Source organism: Marmota flaviventris, chromosome 7 (genome assembly GCF_047511675.1).
Source record: "Marmota flaviventris isolate mMarFla1 chromosome 7, mMarFla1.hap1, whole genome shotgun sequence".
In the NCBI taxonomy this organism is placed as follows: domain Eukaryota; kingdom Metazoa; phylum Chordata; class Mammalia; order Rodentia; family Sciuridae; genus Marmota; species Marmota flaviventris.
In genome coordinates this window covers 91,526,200-91,545,830 of record NC_092504.1, presented here as the reverse complement: position 1 = coordinate 91,545,830, position 19,631 = coordinate 91,526,200, and the positions used below count along the sequence as shown (strand labels likewise).

General features: G+C 35.6%; 1 protein-coding gene across 1 annotated transcript in view; it reads left to right on the top strand.

The window, feature by feature from the left end:
- The window catches only part of Gstcd (glutathione S-transferase C-terminal domain containing), a 185,342-nt gene that overhangs the window by 132,907 nt on the left and 32,804 nt on the right, over positions 1-19,631 (top strand). Inside the window, exons 6-7 of the mRNA XM_034636144.2 lie at positions 16,345-16,460; positions 16,622-16,666. Coding sequence (XP_034492035.2) covers positions 16,345-16,460; positions 16,622-16,666 — 161 coding nt within the window. The remainder of the gene's footprint in view (positions 1-16,344; positions 16,461-16,621; positions 16,667-19,631) is intronic.

Genomic DNA, 19,631 nt, shown 5'->3' with positions numbered 1-19,631 from the left:
TTATTGAATCTGATTGAAGCCCAAAAAATTACTTGTCTTTGATATATTATAACCACCAAGATAAATCTTGAATAACTTTATTTTTACAAAATCTAAGCCATTTATAATTTATGCTTCAATTCCAACCACATGCCTTTTAAAAAAAAATAGACTTCAGCATGTCTTATATGTTTAGAGATTAGAATGGGATGTTATCAAAATACAAAATAATAATAATAATAAAGTTCTCTGGTGTCAGAAATATACTGTATAGGGGAGGCAACATAGTACATTCTAAAATAGAAAAAAGTACTAATTTTTTTCTTTAAAAGATAGAAAACTTTACTACTATTTAACAGAAAAAAATGATAGCACTACATATATTTGGGCCTTATTTGAAATATGTTTCTGATAAGGATTTGTGATTTCTGAATTGGTAAATAAAGTCTCAGGTCCTAGATTGGCAAGAGTGAAATCCTGGCTGTAGCACAGAGTAACTACATATACAAGGCAAGTTACTTCAGTATTTTTAATTACATTTATCCATCTGATAGTGCCATAACAGTACAAACCTCATTAAGCTGTTATAAAAAGTCATTGAAATAATCAATAAAACATAGTTAGCATATAGTAATCAGTCAGTAGTCCTAAGTAGCCCCTGGAATCAATCCCTGGTACCAAAAAATAATACAAAATAAAAAACTTTCTCATATTGGATCCCTTTTGAGTACTAATTTGTATCATTCATCACATCTCTACAAATGTCTACATCTGGGTGAGTTCTCAAAGTCTTTTCCTTTCTTTTATCCTTTACTGAGATCCCAACATTCTTTACATTGAGCCCACAAGGATTAGGACCTTTAGGAAGAGAAAGAGAGTAGTGGAACTGGAATGCAAATTTCTTTCAAGGTTTATGTAGTCCTTATAGAACTTATATCAATAGGGCTCTCTTTTTAACTCCTAGGTACAATAACCATTTTCTACTTTGGCTATTCTTATTATCCAGCACCATTTCACATATAATTGCTGCCCTAATAAATACTACTGTATGTGGTAATCCTTTCAAGGCAGTGTTAGGAGACTGTGCTCTATTGCATAAATAACCACTGCAAAACTTAGTGCCTTGGTGTCTTTAAAGGACAATTATGGATTTATTCACAGCTGTGCTATTGAGGCAAGGTTTGATAGATGTCAGGTATTTTGATCATAGTGACAAAAAGCTGACTAACACATCTATCAAACTTTGCCTGACAAGAACAACTTTGGAGGAAAAACTTACTTTGGTTCATAGTTTCAAAAGTTTAGTCCATGGTAGATTAACTCTATTGATCTGAGCCCAAGATGAGACACAACATCATGGCAGAAGGGCATGGTGGAGAAATGCTGCTCCATTCATGGTGGCCAGAAAGCAGAGAGAGAAAAGGGAAGAAGCTACAGGGAAGATGAACCCTTCTAGGGTTCTAGGATAGGTCTAGTGACCTATCTCCTCTAGGTATACTCACCTGCCTACAATTACCACCCAGTGAGTCCATTCAAATCAGGATGGCCTGATTAGGTTACAGTTCTCATAATGGAATCACTTTATTTCTGAATATTCCTGCATTTACCCAGGAGCTTTTGGGGGACACCTCATTTCCAAACCAAAATAGTAGGAAAGCAGCATCAGTGAGGATAGCTTGACTTCTTAAAGCATGATGCTGTGTTCCAAGAGCAAGCATCTTAAAATATACAAAGTGGAAGCATCCAGAAAAGGAAACTGTGTCACTTCTGTATTAAATAGATTAAGTAGTCATGGAGCTCAGATTCAGTGGTAACAAAGATACTACATCTCAGTAGGAATAGTATATATCAACATAGTATTATCCAAGGATTTGGAGTTATGTCATCATAGATATTCAGCATTCAAACAAAGTCAAACGTGAAAAAAATCAAACAAGAAAACTTGTGGATAAGAGCATAGTGGAATTAGAATATGGTGCCAAAAGGTGCTATTTTTTCTCTTAAATCTCTTGACTCTGGGAAAGTTAGCACTCAACATTTGGGGCCACAAAAGTTTGGTTTAACCTAATTATTGTGAAACACACCATACTAGAAGCTATCAAAGAATTACTTGCATGGCCTCAAAAACTTAAAGAAACTATTAAAATACCTTCCTATTGTTAAGCCACTGAAAAAGAAGGAAAATAAACTGTTTTCCAAAAGTATTTCAGTTGGGTCTTGTGGGCAACTTGGAAGATATTGTGGACTTGTTTTTTCCAAACCAAAATATCAGAACAAAGTAATGTTTACTTTGTCTAGCATAAATAGTATTTGAATGAAATGAAAATATATGCATTTAATTAACTCTGGATTCTGGTATTCTGAAGTCAAAATATTTTTATTCATCTTAGAGGAAAAAATAAGAAATAAGGTTTTTAAATTTCCATTATTCACTGTAGCGTCTCTATAAAAAAGCAGAGCTTTGATTTGGTAAATAATATACTTTTTTCAACTTTTGTCCCTCAATCCAGCACCTTGCCTAAACATTTTTAGCTATCAAATTTTTAAAAGATGCCTTAGAATTGGATAGGGAAGGGTGAGAGGTACATACTATTTTTAGTCAGCATCTGCAATACTATATATAACATTAAAGATCTTCCCAGTCTATTTTCATTTCTTTGTTCCTGGGTAATCCAATTTTACAACAAATAGATTGCTCAACCTCGCCAGGTCACTTTTCTATAAAATCAGAAAGGTTGCTATAATCACAAGGTGGGGAAATACAGTCCCTATCTGGAAAGGGTGACAATCAAAGGTCAATTCATTAAACACAGTGATTTATGAGGCCTCTAATGCCTTATTCCAAAACACTGACTTTCAGAACTTAAATTGATCCTTTTTTACTGGTAAGCCTCTCTTTGAAATTTTACTTTGAGGAAAACCTGAAATATAATGTATTCTATGGCTGATTCTAAAGAATTAATTTTTTCCTAAGATGTAATTACTAGGGAAATCACCTACTTCCCTTCTACAAAGTGCCTCATTTCCTTGAACGTTCGCACATATAAAAGATACTAGCACTGAGCTTCTGAAATTAATTAATTAATCAAAATCTTCTGCTTAAGAAAAAGCAGATCACGTTGAAAGAAGACTGAACCTGAAGTTGGAAATTGTTCATTAGAATCCCAGCTTCACTACTTTTCAGCTTTGTTACTTTGAGAAAGTGCTAAGTTTAAGCAAACTCTTTAGTACTCAGTGTCCTCATCTGTAAACTAAGGAAGGTGTCATCCACCCCAACAATCTGATCAGAGATTTGGGGGTTAGATAATATATCAATTATGCAAGTGCTTATTAAATTGCAAAGCATCATATCAGCAAAAGTTATTCTCAATCCTGTTAGAATCCATATGTGGATTTTTGTAAATTATGGCTATTAAAATTACTATAAAACTGTGTTGTACAGTAAACAACATTTTTAAATGTAAACATATATTTTATGAGCGCAAATATATTGTTAAACAAGGTTTTAATTCATTAAGGACAGAAACCAAGTGTTATACATCTTTGTGTCCCTAACATTTTCTATAAAGGTTTTATGCATACCCAGTTAGCTGATTTACTTGTTGAAAGATTGAGAATGATATTTATGAAATCATTATTTGTCCATTTAGGAAGTATAAATTGGCCTCTTTTAACATTATGAATTTCCGCTTGTTTTACTTAATACTTATTGAACATTCTAATAGTAAACATAACAAAATTATTAGAGTAAAAATGCCATCACCTTGTTACACTGTTGTTGATTTCATAGACTGAACAATAGGGTATGTGAGTGGGACTGGAGATATCAAATATTGTTAACAGTATTATTGCCCCTAGGTCAGTGTGTTCAGGAGGATTAGTGATGCTAGCCTGCAATGACATTTTTGTCTTTGTTTATTGGTACTGAGGGTTGAAGCCAGGGACACTTAACTACTGAGCTATATCCCAAGCCCTTTTTATCTTTTATTTTGAGACAGGGTCTCACTAAGTTGCTTAGGGCCTTGCTAAATTGCTGAGGCTGGTCTTGAACTTGCAATCCTCCTGCCTCAGCCTTCAGAGTGGCTAGGATTATAGGCATGTACTACCATATATGCCTGCAACTGACATTTAAAAATGTAAAACTGAAAAGACTGCATTAAATTTTTAGTATTTTCAGCATGTTATCTCAAATTTAAAACAAAATTGTCCTTAAATGTAAATTCTCTGTTGCTGTTTAGTTTCATGCATGGTTTCGGGAGTTTCTTTAGGAATTCTTTTCCTACACTTCTAACCTCTACAGTCTACTCATACATCTTTAAATAGCTGCTTTTTTATTACCTTACAATAATTTTCAGAAACATTTCCTTCCTTACTTAAAACACTATTTCATAGTTGACCTCTTTTATTATTTCAACACGTATAGGCATAGCATTGATATCTAACCTTTTTTCATATTTAATACCTGCAAAAATTATTGCACTGTCTTGAAATGCAGTTTAAGTCACAACTGAAGAGAAAATTCATTCATTAAAACTTATATTGAGTACCTGTTATGTGCTTATCAGTCTCCTACTACTCTTTCCATATAATTGGAACCAAGCTTATGTAGTTCCAGGAAAAATCATCTGTGTCTATTTCAGGGAGACAGAAGCAATTTCCACTGATGGTTCTTTCTTTGGGAGTTCCTGTATACTATCATTTCATAATAAAAAAAATTTCAACTAGTTAACAAGAATAAGCTTCATAGTAGAAAATATTAGTTACTTGGGGTAATGACAAAGCACTTGAAAAACTAATTTGTTCTCTTTCATCTTTTAAAAATAATAATAATATAATAATAATAATAATAATAATAATAATTGTTTATTGGTACTGAGGGTTGAACCCAAGGGCACTTTGCTACTGAGCTATATATTATTATATTTTTTATTATTATCACAAAAATAATATATATTTTAAACTTAGCCTAAAGTGAGGAAAGGTGATAAGGTTCCTGAGGTTGTAAAGCAAGGATAGAGGCTTCAAATAAAGGTAACAAATTATATAAAGAAACTGACTTGACTCATGAAGTGTCATGAATTCAAGGAACTGTCGCTTGTTTAGATAAGCTGGAACATTGGGAATGTATAGAAAGGAGCAGAAGGTGAGGTTGACAAATCAATTTGAGCCCAGATCATTTCAAGACTTTTTTCTCCCTTAAGACAGAATGAAGCCTTAAATGTATTTAAGCAAAAGGAGAGATAGTTTCATGGGTAGATTTGGAAGAGATTTTAGTAATATGCCCAAGAAAAGCACACTCAGTGATTAGCCATGGCACAAAGAGACAGACGCTGGTTAAGTTGAGCACTTCAGGATTATGACAAGGCTTTCCCTTCAGGAACCTGGGAAGGAGAGTGAGGAGAATCCAAAATGGACTCTAAGAGTTTGTTTTATCTGTAAACCAGGCTTCAGAATGACTCAATGAATTCAAGTGATTCATTTGCATTTGCTTAATTAAATCACTTAATGTATTGAGCATCAATTGAGGTTGAATGCCCCAGAGGGGGAGAGGGGGAAAGCTAAAAGGAGGTAGGCTGGTATTATAAAAGAATATATATGTAATTTCATAAAAATAACAGTGCTATATATCCTGAGAGAACTAGTCTCTAAGGAGCTCTAAACACATTAAGTATTATAGCAAAGTCATATTTTCTATAGGATGCAGAGAGGCAAAATAGCAAGCAATTTCTTTTCCCATCTGGCCCTACTTGTATTTTCTGACTGATGTTCTACCACTTCTCTGTTGATCCCTTATTTTCAAGCATGAGTGAGTTAATTGTGGTTTTCCCTAAATAAGCTAGACTGTTCTTGACCTCGCTTCCCCACCCCACTCTATCTGGAAAATTTCTGATCCTTTACAAAGGGTTGCTGAAATGTCACTAATTTCAGTGAAATAGACTATAATATCTCAAGAAGTTAGTATTTAATTTTTAGTATACACACCTTTGCATAGAATAAACACACATACCTTCTTAGGAACGCTGCTAGTTCTTAAAGAAAGGGATTGCATCTTATTCATTTTGAGGAAATGTGCCCTTAGTATATACTAAGTACTGGCATAGAGTTTGTGCCTTAGTAATTGTTCTAAGCATGAAAACCTTAAAATCTAGCATGGTGGAACCTGGGCTTCATGAACTGTTCATTGTCCTATAAAACATGATAAAGACCATTCATCAACTTGTCTTTCTTAAGGACTTGTTTGAAAACATTAAAATTTGTGGTTATCTTCTCTCTCCCCTAAGGTCTTGTGTATTTAATTGTCTTACATCTTCTTCAGAAGAGTGGCATCCACTACACAGATGTGTACTGAAGGAATTTGATTTTGCTCTCTTGATTTTATAACTTTTCAAGCAAAAAGTATGTTTTACAAATCTTTAAACCATTAGTTTTAGCCATCTGTCTCCATATTTAGCTATTTTTTAAAAAAAATTCACAGAATATGATTTTTGTACCATATTTCAAAGAAATGCTCTAAAAACAAAACAGAAAAATAATCTTTGGTAAAGAAATCTAATACACATCCAACCCAACCCTTTTTTTTTTAACAAGTAAGTTATAACATACAAGGTACTCTGTCACTTCAGGCTAAGAAACAAAAAATTAAGAGCTCCTGATTTGGGACATAAATTATTAGACTAAGATGTGTACATTGTCCAGTGGATTTTTTTCCTTTTTTTTTTTTCTGTTGCTTTGAACTGACTAAAAATGCTACTGTTTTAATATGTCTTGTCCTTAGCTTAAAAATCGGCTTTGTCTACCTTTCTTTGAGAGCAGTGCAAACAACACTAAAGTTGTCCAAATAATCAAGTACCTTCTAACTTGAATTAGACAAAGACTCCACTGCAGAAGAATTACATTACAGAACAACTGGCATCATGTGTATTAAAACATCCTATGTCTGGGTTCTTTTTCCATTGCACCTAAAGAATCATCATTTTTACTCAAGCTAAAAGTAGACTGTAATTTTATTTTTGTAAATGATGTCTCAAGGACAAGGATAGAGAATAAAAATAGAAAGTAGGATTTGATTTTTAAATTAATACCATATCTGAAAATACCACTTTTTTGCCTTTGAATATGTTTGAGATCCTGTTCATGTTTCCAGGAGCTTCATAATATTTATAAAACTGGAATGGGAAGAGGGAATGTTTTATTAGAGGCAATTTTTCCTTAAAGCATCTGGGCATCTGGCTTCTGTATTTTTAGCTCAAACTCTGTGAGCATTACTTAATACTCTCTACTTAAACACAACCCTGGAAAGTACCTTTCTACCTTCAGCCTTCATTTCACGATAAATATTTTTATATGCAAAATGCAGACCTAGTAAGAAAAACAGAGCTCTGTCAACCTTTGCTTTTGAAACAGATCTAAGGAAATTAGGTAATTCTAAATTTCTAATAGAAATAATGATATAGGATTTACATTATATATTCCATTTACTAAATTTTCTTTTTGTATCACCTGTTCTTAATAAAAAGATAATTTCTTTTGACTTTCTTTTGTAAAAATCCTTTGGCTAGGAACTTTTAAGAAATCCCCAGACAGAACAAAGTCAGAAATGCCTGTGCCGGTTCCTTGCCTCATGATGGCTCCCATGGCAGTATTTGAGGTTGTTTTGTTTTGTTTCATTTTGTTTTGGGGGGGGTGGGTACTGGGATTGAACCCAAAGACATTTTACCACTGAGCTACATCTTCAATCCTTTTAAATTTTTTTTTTCATTTTAAGATAGGGTCTCAGTGAAGTTGCTTAGAGCCTTACTAAGTTTCTGAGGCTGGCCTTAAACTTATGATCCTCCTGCCTCAGCCACTGTGGTTACGGGTGTGTGCCTCCACACCCAGCTTCATAGCAGTATTTGTGACTCTACCTCTCCAAAAAACATAAGAATATATTTTTTTCTGATCTCCACCCTTTCTCCTCCTCTTCCTTGTTCTTATTATTCCTTTTCCAAATTAAATCTGCATTGCCATTTAAAAAAGGCATATTGGATGAATAAAGGGGTGGATAGATAAAAGTGTGATAAATCAAGCAAAGTGAGTTGTCAGTGTTGGAATTTAGGTGGCAGGTATAGAGGAAGCCATTGCTTGGATGCTGTTTGTCCCTTAAAAGGTTCATCTGTTAGAAGCTTTCTTTGTCCCTACAATGTTGGTATTGGGAGGTGGTGTGGAACGTTTAGGAGGTAGGACCTAAGGGGAGATTTATTTGAGGTTATTTGAGGTTATTTGCGAAACTGGCCTAGGAAGAAACTATGTTCTCTTAAGGGCAAACTATTATAAAAGCCTGACCCTGAACCTTGAAGTCTCTTCAGCTTCCTGCTTTGCCATGTGATTTCTGTCTTCTGTCACTGGATCCCCTCAACAGCCAGTATGATGTTGGTTGGACTTTGCACCTCAAAAACTATGAACTGAAGAAGAAGCCTCTAATAAGCTTCTTTTTTTTTAATTGGTTGCTAAAAACATTACAATGCTCTTGACATATCAAATTTCATACATTTGATTCAAGTGGGTTATGAACTCCCATTTTTACCATGTATACAGATTGCAGGATCACATTGGTTACACATCGACGTTTATACATACTACCATACTAGTGTCTGTTGTATTCTGCTGCCTTTCCTATCCCCTTCCTATCCTCCCTCCCCTCCCATCTTCTCTCTCTACCCCATATATTGTAATTCATTTCTCTCTCTTGTTTTTTTTCCCTTTCCCCTCACATCCTCTTATATGTAATTTTGTATAACAATGAGGGTCTCCTTCCATTTCCATGCAATTCCCCTTCTCTCTCCCATTCCCTCCCACCTCTCGTCCCTGTTTAATGGTAATTTTCTTCTCATGCTCTTCCTCCCTGCTCTGTTTTGAGTTGCCCTCCTTATATCAAAGAAGACATTCGGCATTTATTTTTTAGGGATTGGCTAGCTTCACTTAGCATAATCTGCTCTAATGCCATCCATTTCCCTGTAAATGCCATGATTTTGTTATTTTTTAGTGCTGAGTAATATTACATTGTGTATAAATGCCACTTTTTTATCCATTCATCTATTGAAGGGCATCTACGTTGGTTCCACAGTCTAGCAATTGTGAATTGTGCTGCTATGAACATTGATGTAGCTGTATCCCTATAGTATGCTCTTTTTAGGTCTTTAGGGAATAGTCCAAGATGGGGAATAACTGGGTCGAATGGTGGTTCCATTCCCAGCTTTCCAAGTAATCTCCATACTGCTTTCCAGATTGGCTGCACCAATTTGCAGTCCCACCAGCAATGTATAAGTGTACCCTTTTCCCCACATCCTCGCCAACACTTGCTGTTTTTTACTTCATAATGGCTGCCATTCTTACTGGAGTGAGATGGTATCTTAGAGTGGTTTTAATTTGCATTTCTCTGATTGCTAGAGATGGTGAGAATTTTTTCGTGTATTTGTTGATTAATTGTATATTCTTCTCTGAGAAGTGTCTGTTCAGGTCCTTGGCCCATTTGTTGGTTGGGTTATTTGTTTTCTTATTGTTTAATTTTTTGAGTTCTTTGTATACTCTGGATATTAGGGCTCTATCTGAAGTGTGAGGAGTAAAAATTTGTTCCCAGGATGTAGGCTCCCTATTTACCTCTCTTATTGATTCTCTTGCTGAGAAAAAAACTTTTTAGTTTGAGTATGTCCCATTTATTGATTCTTGATTTTAACTCTTGTGCTATAGGTGTCCTATTAAGGAATTTGGAGCCCGACCCCACGAGATGGAGATTAGAGCCAACTTTTTCTTCCATCAGATGCAGAGTTTCTGGTTTGATACCTATCTCCTTAATTCATTTTGATTTAACTTTTGTGCATGGCGAGAGAAAGGGATTCAGTTTCATTTTGTTGCATATGGATTTCCAGTTTTCCCAGCACCATTTGTTGAAGATGCTATCCTTTCTCCCTTGCATGCTTTTAGCACCTTTGTCTAATATAAGGTAGTTGTAATTTTGTGGATTGGTCTCTGTGTCCTCTATTCTGTACCACTGGTCCACCCACCTGTTTTGGTACCAGTACCATGCTGTTTTTGTTACTATTGCTCTGTAGTATAGTTTAAATTCTGGAATCACTATACTGCCTGTTTCACTCTTCCTGCTTAGAATTGCTTTTGCTCTTCTGGGTCTTTTATTTTTCCAGATGAATTTCATGATTGCTTTATCTATTTCTACAAGAAATGTCATTGGGATTTTGATTGGCATTGCATTAAACCTATTGAGTACTTTTGGTAATATCACCATTTTGATGATGTTAGTTCTGCCTATCCATGAACAGAGTATATCTTTCCATCTTCTAAGATCTTCTTCTATTTCTCTCTTTAAGGTTCAGTAGTTTTCATTGTATAAGTCTTTCACCTTTTTTGTAGGTTGATTCCCAAGTATTTTTTTTTTTTTTTGAGCATATTGTGAATGGGGTGGTTGTCCTCATTTCCATTTCAGAGGATTTGTCGCTGATATACAGGAATGCCTTTGATTTATGGGTGTTGATTTTATATCCTGCCACTTTGCTGAATTCATTTACTAGCTCTAGAAGTTTCTTTGTAGAACCTTTTGGGTCTGCTAGGTATAGGATCATGTCATTTGCAAATAGTGCCAATTTGAGTTCTTCTTTTCCTATTTTTATGCCTTTAATTTCTTTCGTCTGTCTAATTGCTCTGGCCAGTATTTAGAGAACTATGTTGAATAGAAGTGGTGAGAGAGGGCATCCCTGTCTTGTTCCAGATTTTAGAGGGAATGCCTTCAATTTTTCTCCATTTAGAGTGATGCTAGCCTGAGGCTTAGCATAGATAGCTTTTACAATGTTGCGGTAAGTTCCTGTTATCCCTAGTTTTTCTAGTGTTTTGAACATAAAGGGATGCTGTACTTTGTAGAATGCTTTTTTGCATCTATCGAGATGATCATATGGTTCTTATCGTTAAGTCTATTGATGTGGTGAATAACATTTATTGATTTCCGTATATTGAACCAGTCTTGCATCCTAGGGATGAATCCTACTTGATCATGATGCACAATTTTTTTGATATGTTTTTGTATCTGATTTGCCAGAATTTTATTGAGGATTTTTGCATCTAAGTTCATTAGAGATATTGGTCTGTAATTTTCTTTCTTTGAAGTGTCTTTGTCTGGTTTCGGATTCAGGGTGATGTTGGCCTCATAGAATGAATTTGGAAGAGCTCCCTCTTTTTCTATTACCTGAAATAACTTGAAAAGTTTTGGTATTAGTTCTTCTTTAAAGGTTTTGTAAAACTCCGCTGTATACCCATCCGGTCCTGGGCTTTTCTTGGTTGGTAGTCTTTTGATGGCTTCTTCTATTTCCTCCATTGATATTGGTCTGTTTAAGTTGTGTGTATCCTCCTGACTCAATCTGGGCAAGTCATATGACTTAAGAAATTTATTGATGTCTTCACTGTCTTCTATTTTATTGGAATATAGGGTTTCAAAATAATTTCTAATTATCTTCTGTATTTCTGTGGTATCTGTTGTAATATTGCCTTTTTCATCTTGTATGCTACTAATTTGAGTTCTCTCTCTTCTTTGTTAGCATGGCTAAGGGTCTGTCGATCTTATTTATTTTTTCAAAGAACCAACTTTTAGTTTTGTCAATTTTTTCAATTGTTTCTTTTGTTTCAATTTCATGGATTTCAGCTCTGATTTCCAGTTTCATTCCATTATGATCAGATAAGATGCATGGTATTATCTCCACACCTTTATAATTTCTAAGGGTTGCCCTATGGCATAATATATGGTCTATTGTTGAGAAGGATCCATGTGCTGCTGAGGAAAATTTATATCCACTTGATGATGGTTGATATATTCTCTATATGACGGTTAAGTCTATGTTATTAATTGTGTTATTGAGTTCTATAGTTTCTTTATTCAACTTTTATTTGGAAGATCTGTCCAATCGTGAGAGAGGTGTTTTGAAGTCACCCATAATTATTGTGTTGTGGGTTATTTGACTATTGAACATGAGGAGAGTTTGTTTTATGAACGTAGCCGAACCATTGTTTGGTGCATAAATATTGATAATTGTTATGTCTTGTTGGTGAATGGTTCCCTTTAACAGTATATACTGTCCTTCCTTAACCCTTTTGATTAACTTAGGCTTGAAGTCGATTTTATTCGATATGAGGATGGCCACCCCTGCTTGCTTCCTAGGACCATGTGAGTGGTATATTTTTTCCAACCTTTCACCTTCAGCCTGTGTATGTCTTTTACAATCAGATGAGTCTCCTGAAGGCAGCATATTGTTGGATCTGTTTTTTTAATCCAGGTTACCAGCCTATGTCACTTTATTGGTAAATTTAAGCCATTAACGTTTAGGGTTACTATTGATATATGGTTTGTACTTCCAGTCATGTTTGTTTGTTTATTTATTTGTTTATTTTTAATTTGGTTTGTTTTCCCCTCCTTGATTAGTTCCCCCCGCCCTCGCTTTACTGAGGTACTTCCCACTGTTTGTTTTGGTTGTTTTTTTTCATTTCCTCTTCGTGTAGTGTTTTGCCCAAGATGCTTTGCAGTGCCAGTTTTCTGGCTGCGAATTCTTTTAACTTTTGTGTATCGTGAAAGATTTTTATTTCTTTGTCGAAGCTGAAGCTTAATTTTGCTGGATACAATATTCTTGGTTGGCATCCATTGTCTTTCAGTGTTTGAAATACGTTGTTCCAGGATCTTCTCGCTTTCAGCGTCTCTGATGAAAAATCAACCGTTAACCTAATTGGTTTACCCCTGAATGTAATCTACCTCCTTTCTCTTGTAGCTTTTAATATTCTCTCTTTGTTCTGTATATGAGATATCTTCATAACAGTGTGTCTTGGAGTTGGTCTACTGTAGTGTTGGGTGCTTGGCGTCCTGTGTGCTTCTTGGATTTGTACATCTGTTTCATTTTTCATGTCTGGAAAGTTTTCTAAAATTATTTCATTCAACAGATTACTCATTCCTTTGGTTTGGACCTCTATACCTTCCTCTATCCCAATGACTCTTAAGTTTGTTTTTTTTTTTTTATGTTATCCCATATCTCTCGGATGTTTTGCCTGTGGTTTCTTACCAGCCTTTCTGAGTTGACTAGACTCTTTTCGAGATGATATATTTTGTCTTTATTGTCTGACGTTCTGACTTCTACTTGATCTACTCTACTAGTGATACTCTCGTTTGAGTTTTTAATTTGGTTTATAGTTTCCTTCATTTCTAGGATTATCGTTTTATTTTTTTTATAATCTCCATCTCCTGGAAGAGTTGATTTTTTGCTTCTTGCATCTGTTTATGTAATTCATTTTCAATGTGTTCTTTCATTCTTTGCATTTGCTGTCTAATGACCTCTTTAAGATTCCATTCTATCTGACTCAGGTATACCTTGAGTTCTTTATCTGACCATTTTTCTGATGCCTCTAGGTTCTCCTGTAGATTTAGGCTGTCCTGCATTGTTTGTACTCCTTTTCTTCCTTGTTTTTTCATGATACTCATGTTACTTCCAGCTCTGTTTGACTGCTATGTTACTGTTTACTCCTATAAATTTATTTTGGTTTTGTATATTTCCAGGATCTCTTCTTTGTGATGGGAGACTATGTCTAGAAATGTTGAGTTTTATTGTACTTTAAAGCAGATTCATTTTATTCATAAAATGCGTACAGATTCACATAGCGATCTGCGGTTTGGTCTTGGGACTTTATGTTTAGGTCGGGTGATGTGATGGTATAGGGGTTCTTATATCTTGGCAACCTTGAAAGATTGCTCTACTGAAGGGGGATATTAACAGGAGAATGGACCAGAGTATTTGGGCGTAGCTAGGGACTTGGGAGCACTATATATTGCCTCGGAACATTTACCTATATACATTTAGTAAATTACACATAAATGGAGTCATAATGCCTGGGAGGAAAGGTATGAGAAGGGGAAGGAAGAAGTCACTAAAGAGAATGAGAGAAAGGAGAAAATAGGTAGAATACAAGAAAAGGGGGAAAAGAAAATTGAAAAGAAATGAAAAAAAAAAAGATAAATGCAATTTTAAAGTTCGATTAACTTCTCTTCCAGTAGGTGGAGCTGTACCCACCAGGCCAAGCTTCTCCTCTCAATATGCAGGAAACAATCCCTGTAAGGCGGCTCTTCCTCCCCCACTGGTGGGCTCTCCAGTCCTGATTGCCCAGGGCCATTGCTGGTCTCCAGCCACCTCCCTGCTTCTCCTGCCAGCCAGGCCCCACTCACCGGTGGCGTTCTCCACAGAACTAGCTACACGCCGGGCCTACAGCCCCCTGGGTGCCCTGTTCTCTTGAACGACTGGGCACTCTCTCTATTTGCCATTCACCCAGACCCCAAGGTTGTGGAGTGCAGGGCTGTGGGCCGTCAGCTTATTTTGCCTGGTTCCCTCCAGTAGCCACGCCCCCAGGAGCTGGCGAAAGAGGCCTCAGTTGTCAGCGCTGGTAGGAGAGGGAGCCAGGGGTCAGGTGCCCCTCCTGACTCCCTCGGTCCGACAATCACGCTCATGGAGAGCTGGGGAGAGGGGCCCTTGCGATTTCCCCGCTGTGTGGAGAAGGAGGGCTGAGGGTCACACACCTGCAGTCGCCGCTTTCGCTGCAGAGTGATCCTATCCGCTGAACTCTGGTGACGTCAGTTCTCTTCCATGGTGGACGCTGTTCTCTCTGCTGGGGTGTCCGATGGGAAGGGTGGGTCTGGTCTGGTGGGTCCGGTCTGTCTCTCCCAGGTCCCCCCTCAGCTCTCGGCCTGCTGGCCTATGGAGGCTCTGTTGGCATCACCTCAAAAGGTTCACAAAGGAACCAAAGAGTTGTTTCTCTATTCCTCTGGAGCGTCTCTGTAGCGCTGAGTCGTGGCGGTTTGGTGGCGGGGCACAAACAATCATCCAGAAACTCTGTACAAGGGGCAGCCTGAATTCACCTGCGCCGAGCTGGATGTGGCCTCTGAGAGGCTCAAACTGCTCGACCAAGATCCTCTTCAGCCCAGCATTGCCAGATGTTCCTGAGCAAACAGCATTCAGTTGGTCTCTAAGCTTCTTCTTAAGTAGCCTACCTCAAGTATTTTTTATATTAATGAAAACCTTAACTAATACAGAGGGATTTGCTGTGGGAGGCTTTCAATTGCCCTTTATGTTTGAAACTTGTCAGAATGTGTTTAAATATTATGTAGTATGATGACAATCACATATTACAATAAGGAAGTGGTTATGTAAATTATGGTATATAGTGAGAGGAATATTATGAACCCATTAAAGTATACAATACAGAAAAAATGTACTGACATAAGAAGATATTTGTAATTTTATATACTGGCTAGAAAATTAAGAATTTATGAATATAACATATAGAAACACATTATATATATAAAATATGTGTATATGTATATAAATATTACCTCTAAATTATGAAATTATAATTTTCTATTTTTTACTAAAATAAAAATTTCCTAATGTTTTTAAATTTTATTTAGTAACATAAGAGAGAAAAGGAAAATAACATGTTTTTCTTTTGAAATGGAACAAGGAAACCTTGGTATCTTTATATGATTTTTTTTATCAAACCACTCTTGTAAAGAACGCACTTGAAAAATGTAAAAACAAATAGTGTCATTCATCCTTCTGAAGATATTTTTGTGAACTTTCCCAGTAGCTTTTGAAAGGGAAGTTAAGATGTTTTCATGGTACTGAGTCCATGGCATTTCATACTTGGAAGTGCCCTATCTTTAATCTCTAATTACATTAATGTTCTATGTCTGACTCATGAGGAAAGGAAGCTTCAAAGTGAAAAAGGAAAAATCCAATTTCTCTCTAAGTACAATAACCATTAATATAGTTCAGCCATGTGACATCCATACTCCAAAGTTTCCAAGTATCCTACCCAGAAGAATTCAGAGTTCAAGGATGTGCCTGCCAGTGAAATAATAAATTTTTTATTATTTATTATACATCTTTTTATAAGGAAATTTAAACAATGTGTTGAAAATAGATAGTCTTTATAATGTCTCTGAGAGGGACAAAAGGAAGAGATGATTATTACTTTTTTCATCTAGATAAAATTTATTGAACCCTTTGTTTATGGCTCTGAACTTAATGTTTCAGTTATTGTTTCTACTGTTTAGAAGACTTTTTTTCATTGATAGAATAGGAATAAAAGTAAAATAAGCAAAAATAGAGTTAATCTCTGGATTCTAATACTCCAGTCCTCTACTAATTATGTGAAATTTATTCTTTTATGTGAGAGTGTATGTATACTTGCATACATGCATATATTTATCCCTTCTCCAGTATCCTAATAGTCTGTTCTAAGTTGTGTAGTTGGTCTCTCACAATACATATTGTTTTCATTTCTTGTTTTTCCTAGGCAAAATGTCCAGTGATCGAGCTTTGAGGAAACAGCAACAGTTAAACAACCTTGTTTATGTGGTGATAAAACAGGCCAAACCTGGTGACAGAATTGTGGATTTCTGCAGTGGCGGGGTATTATATGTCTCCTTTTATACTTTTTAGCCTTTCCAAGAGTGTGTGACTTGTCTATATTACACTCAAGGTCATGTTTTCATTTGGCAAGATTGTTGTCTTACAATGAGCAAAAGACATGAGGACCAAAGTTAACTTGGTTCTTTTACTGACTTTTTCAGGGCCATGTTGGAATTGTTCTTGCTCACATATTGCCATCGTGCCAGGTAAAGTCTGAATAATATATAAAAAGAAATGTTTAAGATTAACACAATTCAACTAGCCAAGTCTGGCTTATCCCTTACTCAAGAGTTCCTAATCATTCACCCTAATTAAATATGTGACGCAGGCATTTTCTTTTTTCTTTGAAGTAAACTTCTAAGATTTAGAATCTTAAGGGGAAAATTATTAAAGTAGGACCAAAGTACAGTTGTCAAATTTTTAAAAAGTTGCATGTCTTTAAAAAATTTTTAATTGCAATTCCATTAAATAAAATATCTATAATTAAATTAACTTTCAATATAACTATAACTGGAAATAATGGCTTCTAAAATTTGTTGAGCATGTTCTTTTGATCGATTACATCAAAATTCTAACAAAAATAACAACAGTTGTTTTGTTCTAATTTGTTATATATGACAGCAGAATGCATTACAATTAATATTACACAAGTAGAGCACAATTTTTCATGTCTCTGGTTGTGCACAAAGTAGAGTCACACCATTCATATTTTCATACATGTACTTAGGGTAATGATGTCTGTCTCATTCCACCATCTTTCCTACCTCCCGCCCCCTCCCTTCCTTTCCCTCCCCTTTGACCTATCTAAAGTTCGTTCATTCCTCCCATGCTCTCCCCACATCTCCATTATGAATCAACATCCTTATATTAGAGAAAACATTCAGCATTTGTTTTGGGGGGATTGGCTTACTTAGCTTCTGTTCTCTAATTCCATCCATGTACCTGCAAATGCCATGATTTTATTCTCTTTTAATGCTGAGTAATATTTCATTACATATATATGTGTGTGTGTGTGTGTGTGTGTGTGTGTGTGTATAAAGAATATCACATTTTCTTTATTCATTCACCTATTGAAGGGCATCTAGGTTGGTTCCACAATTTAGCTATTGTAAATTGTGTTGCAATAAACATTGATGTGGCTGTATCCCTATAGTATGCTGTTTTTAAGCCCTTTTGGTAGAGACCGAGGAGTGACATGGCTGGGTCAAATGGTGGTTCCATTCCCAGTTTTCCAAGGAATCTCCACATTGCTTTCCATATTGGCTGCGCCAGTTTGCAGCCCCACCAGCAATGTATGAGTATGCCTTTTTCCCCACAACCTCATCACCACAACCTCACCAACACAACAAATGGTGCTAGGAAAACTGGAAGTCCATATGCAACAAAATGAAATTAAGTCCCTATCTCTCACCATGTACAGAGTTCAACTGAAAGTGGATCAAGGACCTAGGAATTAAACCAGAGACTCTATGCCTAATAGAAGAAAAAATAGGCTCAAATCTCCATCATGTTGGATTAGGCCCCAACTTCCTTAATAAGACTCCTATGGCACAAGAAATAAAATCAAGAATCATTAAATGGGACAGATTCAAACTAAAAAGTTTCTTCTCAGCAGAAGAAACAATCAGTGAGGTGAATAGAGAGCCTACAGAATGGGAGCAAATTTTTACCACACACACATCAGATAGATCACTAATCTGTAGGATATATAAAGAACACAAAAATCTTAACACCAAAAAACAAATAGCCCAATCAATAAATGGGCCAATGAACTGAACAGACACTTCTCAGAAAAAGATATACAATCAATCAACAAATATATGAAAAAATGTTCAACATGTCTAACAATTAGAGAAATGCAAATCAAAACTACTCTAAGGTTTCATCTCACTCCAGTCAGAATGGCAGCTATAAAGAATACAAATAATAACAACAATTTTTTAAAAAGAAAATAAAAAATAATACCCAAACCTACCATTTTGATCCATCAAATGTTTTTCTTCCCTTGTTCTCATTAAGTTATGCCCATACTAATATTTCTGTTACAAATTCTACAAATGCAAATAAAATTTTAGTCCCCTTGCTCTTTGTTCACTATTTTATCACAAATATTTTTCATTTGCTAATAGTTTTACATATCATCATATCTTAGTGATGATATGTTTTTAAGTAAATATACCACTCAGTCATTGGTACAGTTAGAAATTTGTGTTGTTTCTAATCTTCTACCATATTAAATCAATTCCTCACAGTGGCCATCTTATAACATAAAAGTCTTCGGAAGAAAAGTCATTTTTTAATACAAATTCAACTAGGGCACAGTATTTGTGAGTTTTCTGGGAGATGTGAACTAACTATAGTAACTACTTGCAGAAGAAAAAATTATGGAGAAACTGATTTACTGGTCAGAAAGATATTTAACAGAATAATTGGAGGTGAGGGATAAATTAGAGAATAAAGAAAAAATAAACCAATAATCCTAGAAGAGGTGAGTGCCTTTTTATTATTAAAGAAAATAACAGTTTCAAGGAAGAAAGTTCATAGAATAGAGAACCAGAGCCAGGAACGTAGTATCTTTAGTTCCCTTCTTAATAATTCTGAAAACTTAGATTGGATTGGCTAGAATAAAGGCTGAAAAGCCTTTAATACCACTTATACTCTGACAGGATTTCTATTCAAAGGGATCCAAGATTTTTCCATAAATGTAATCATAAGTACAAAATAAGAACCAGGAATAATAGTGATGATATTGTCTTAATTCTACTCGAAATCACTGTTGCAGATTCCTGTTGTCCCTGCTTCTCCCACTCTTCCATAATCTGTATTATTCATGGAAGCTGTTGGACCTTCTTTTATCATAGCATGACCTGAGTCCATTACTTCTCCATCCTCAAATCCACCTCCATACCCTTTGCCTCCATCCCCACTATCACTAACATGTACGTTGTGCCAAGCTATACCAGTTTTCTTACTTCTTCTTACATACTACACTCTTTCCCACCTTGGGCCTTCATATGTATTTCTCTCTCTGCCTAACACTCTTCCATTCCCCTTGCTATGTTCTTTTTATTTTTCAGACCTCAGTTGATATGTTACTTTCCCAAATAAATCCTTCCTTAGTCATCAAGTCTGAGTGCTCCCATTATACATTGTTTATCTTTTATTAAACAT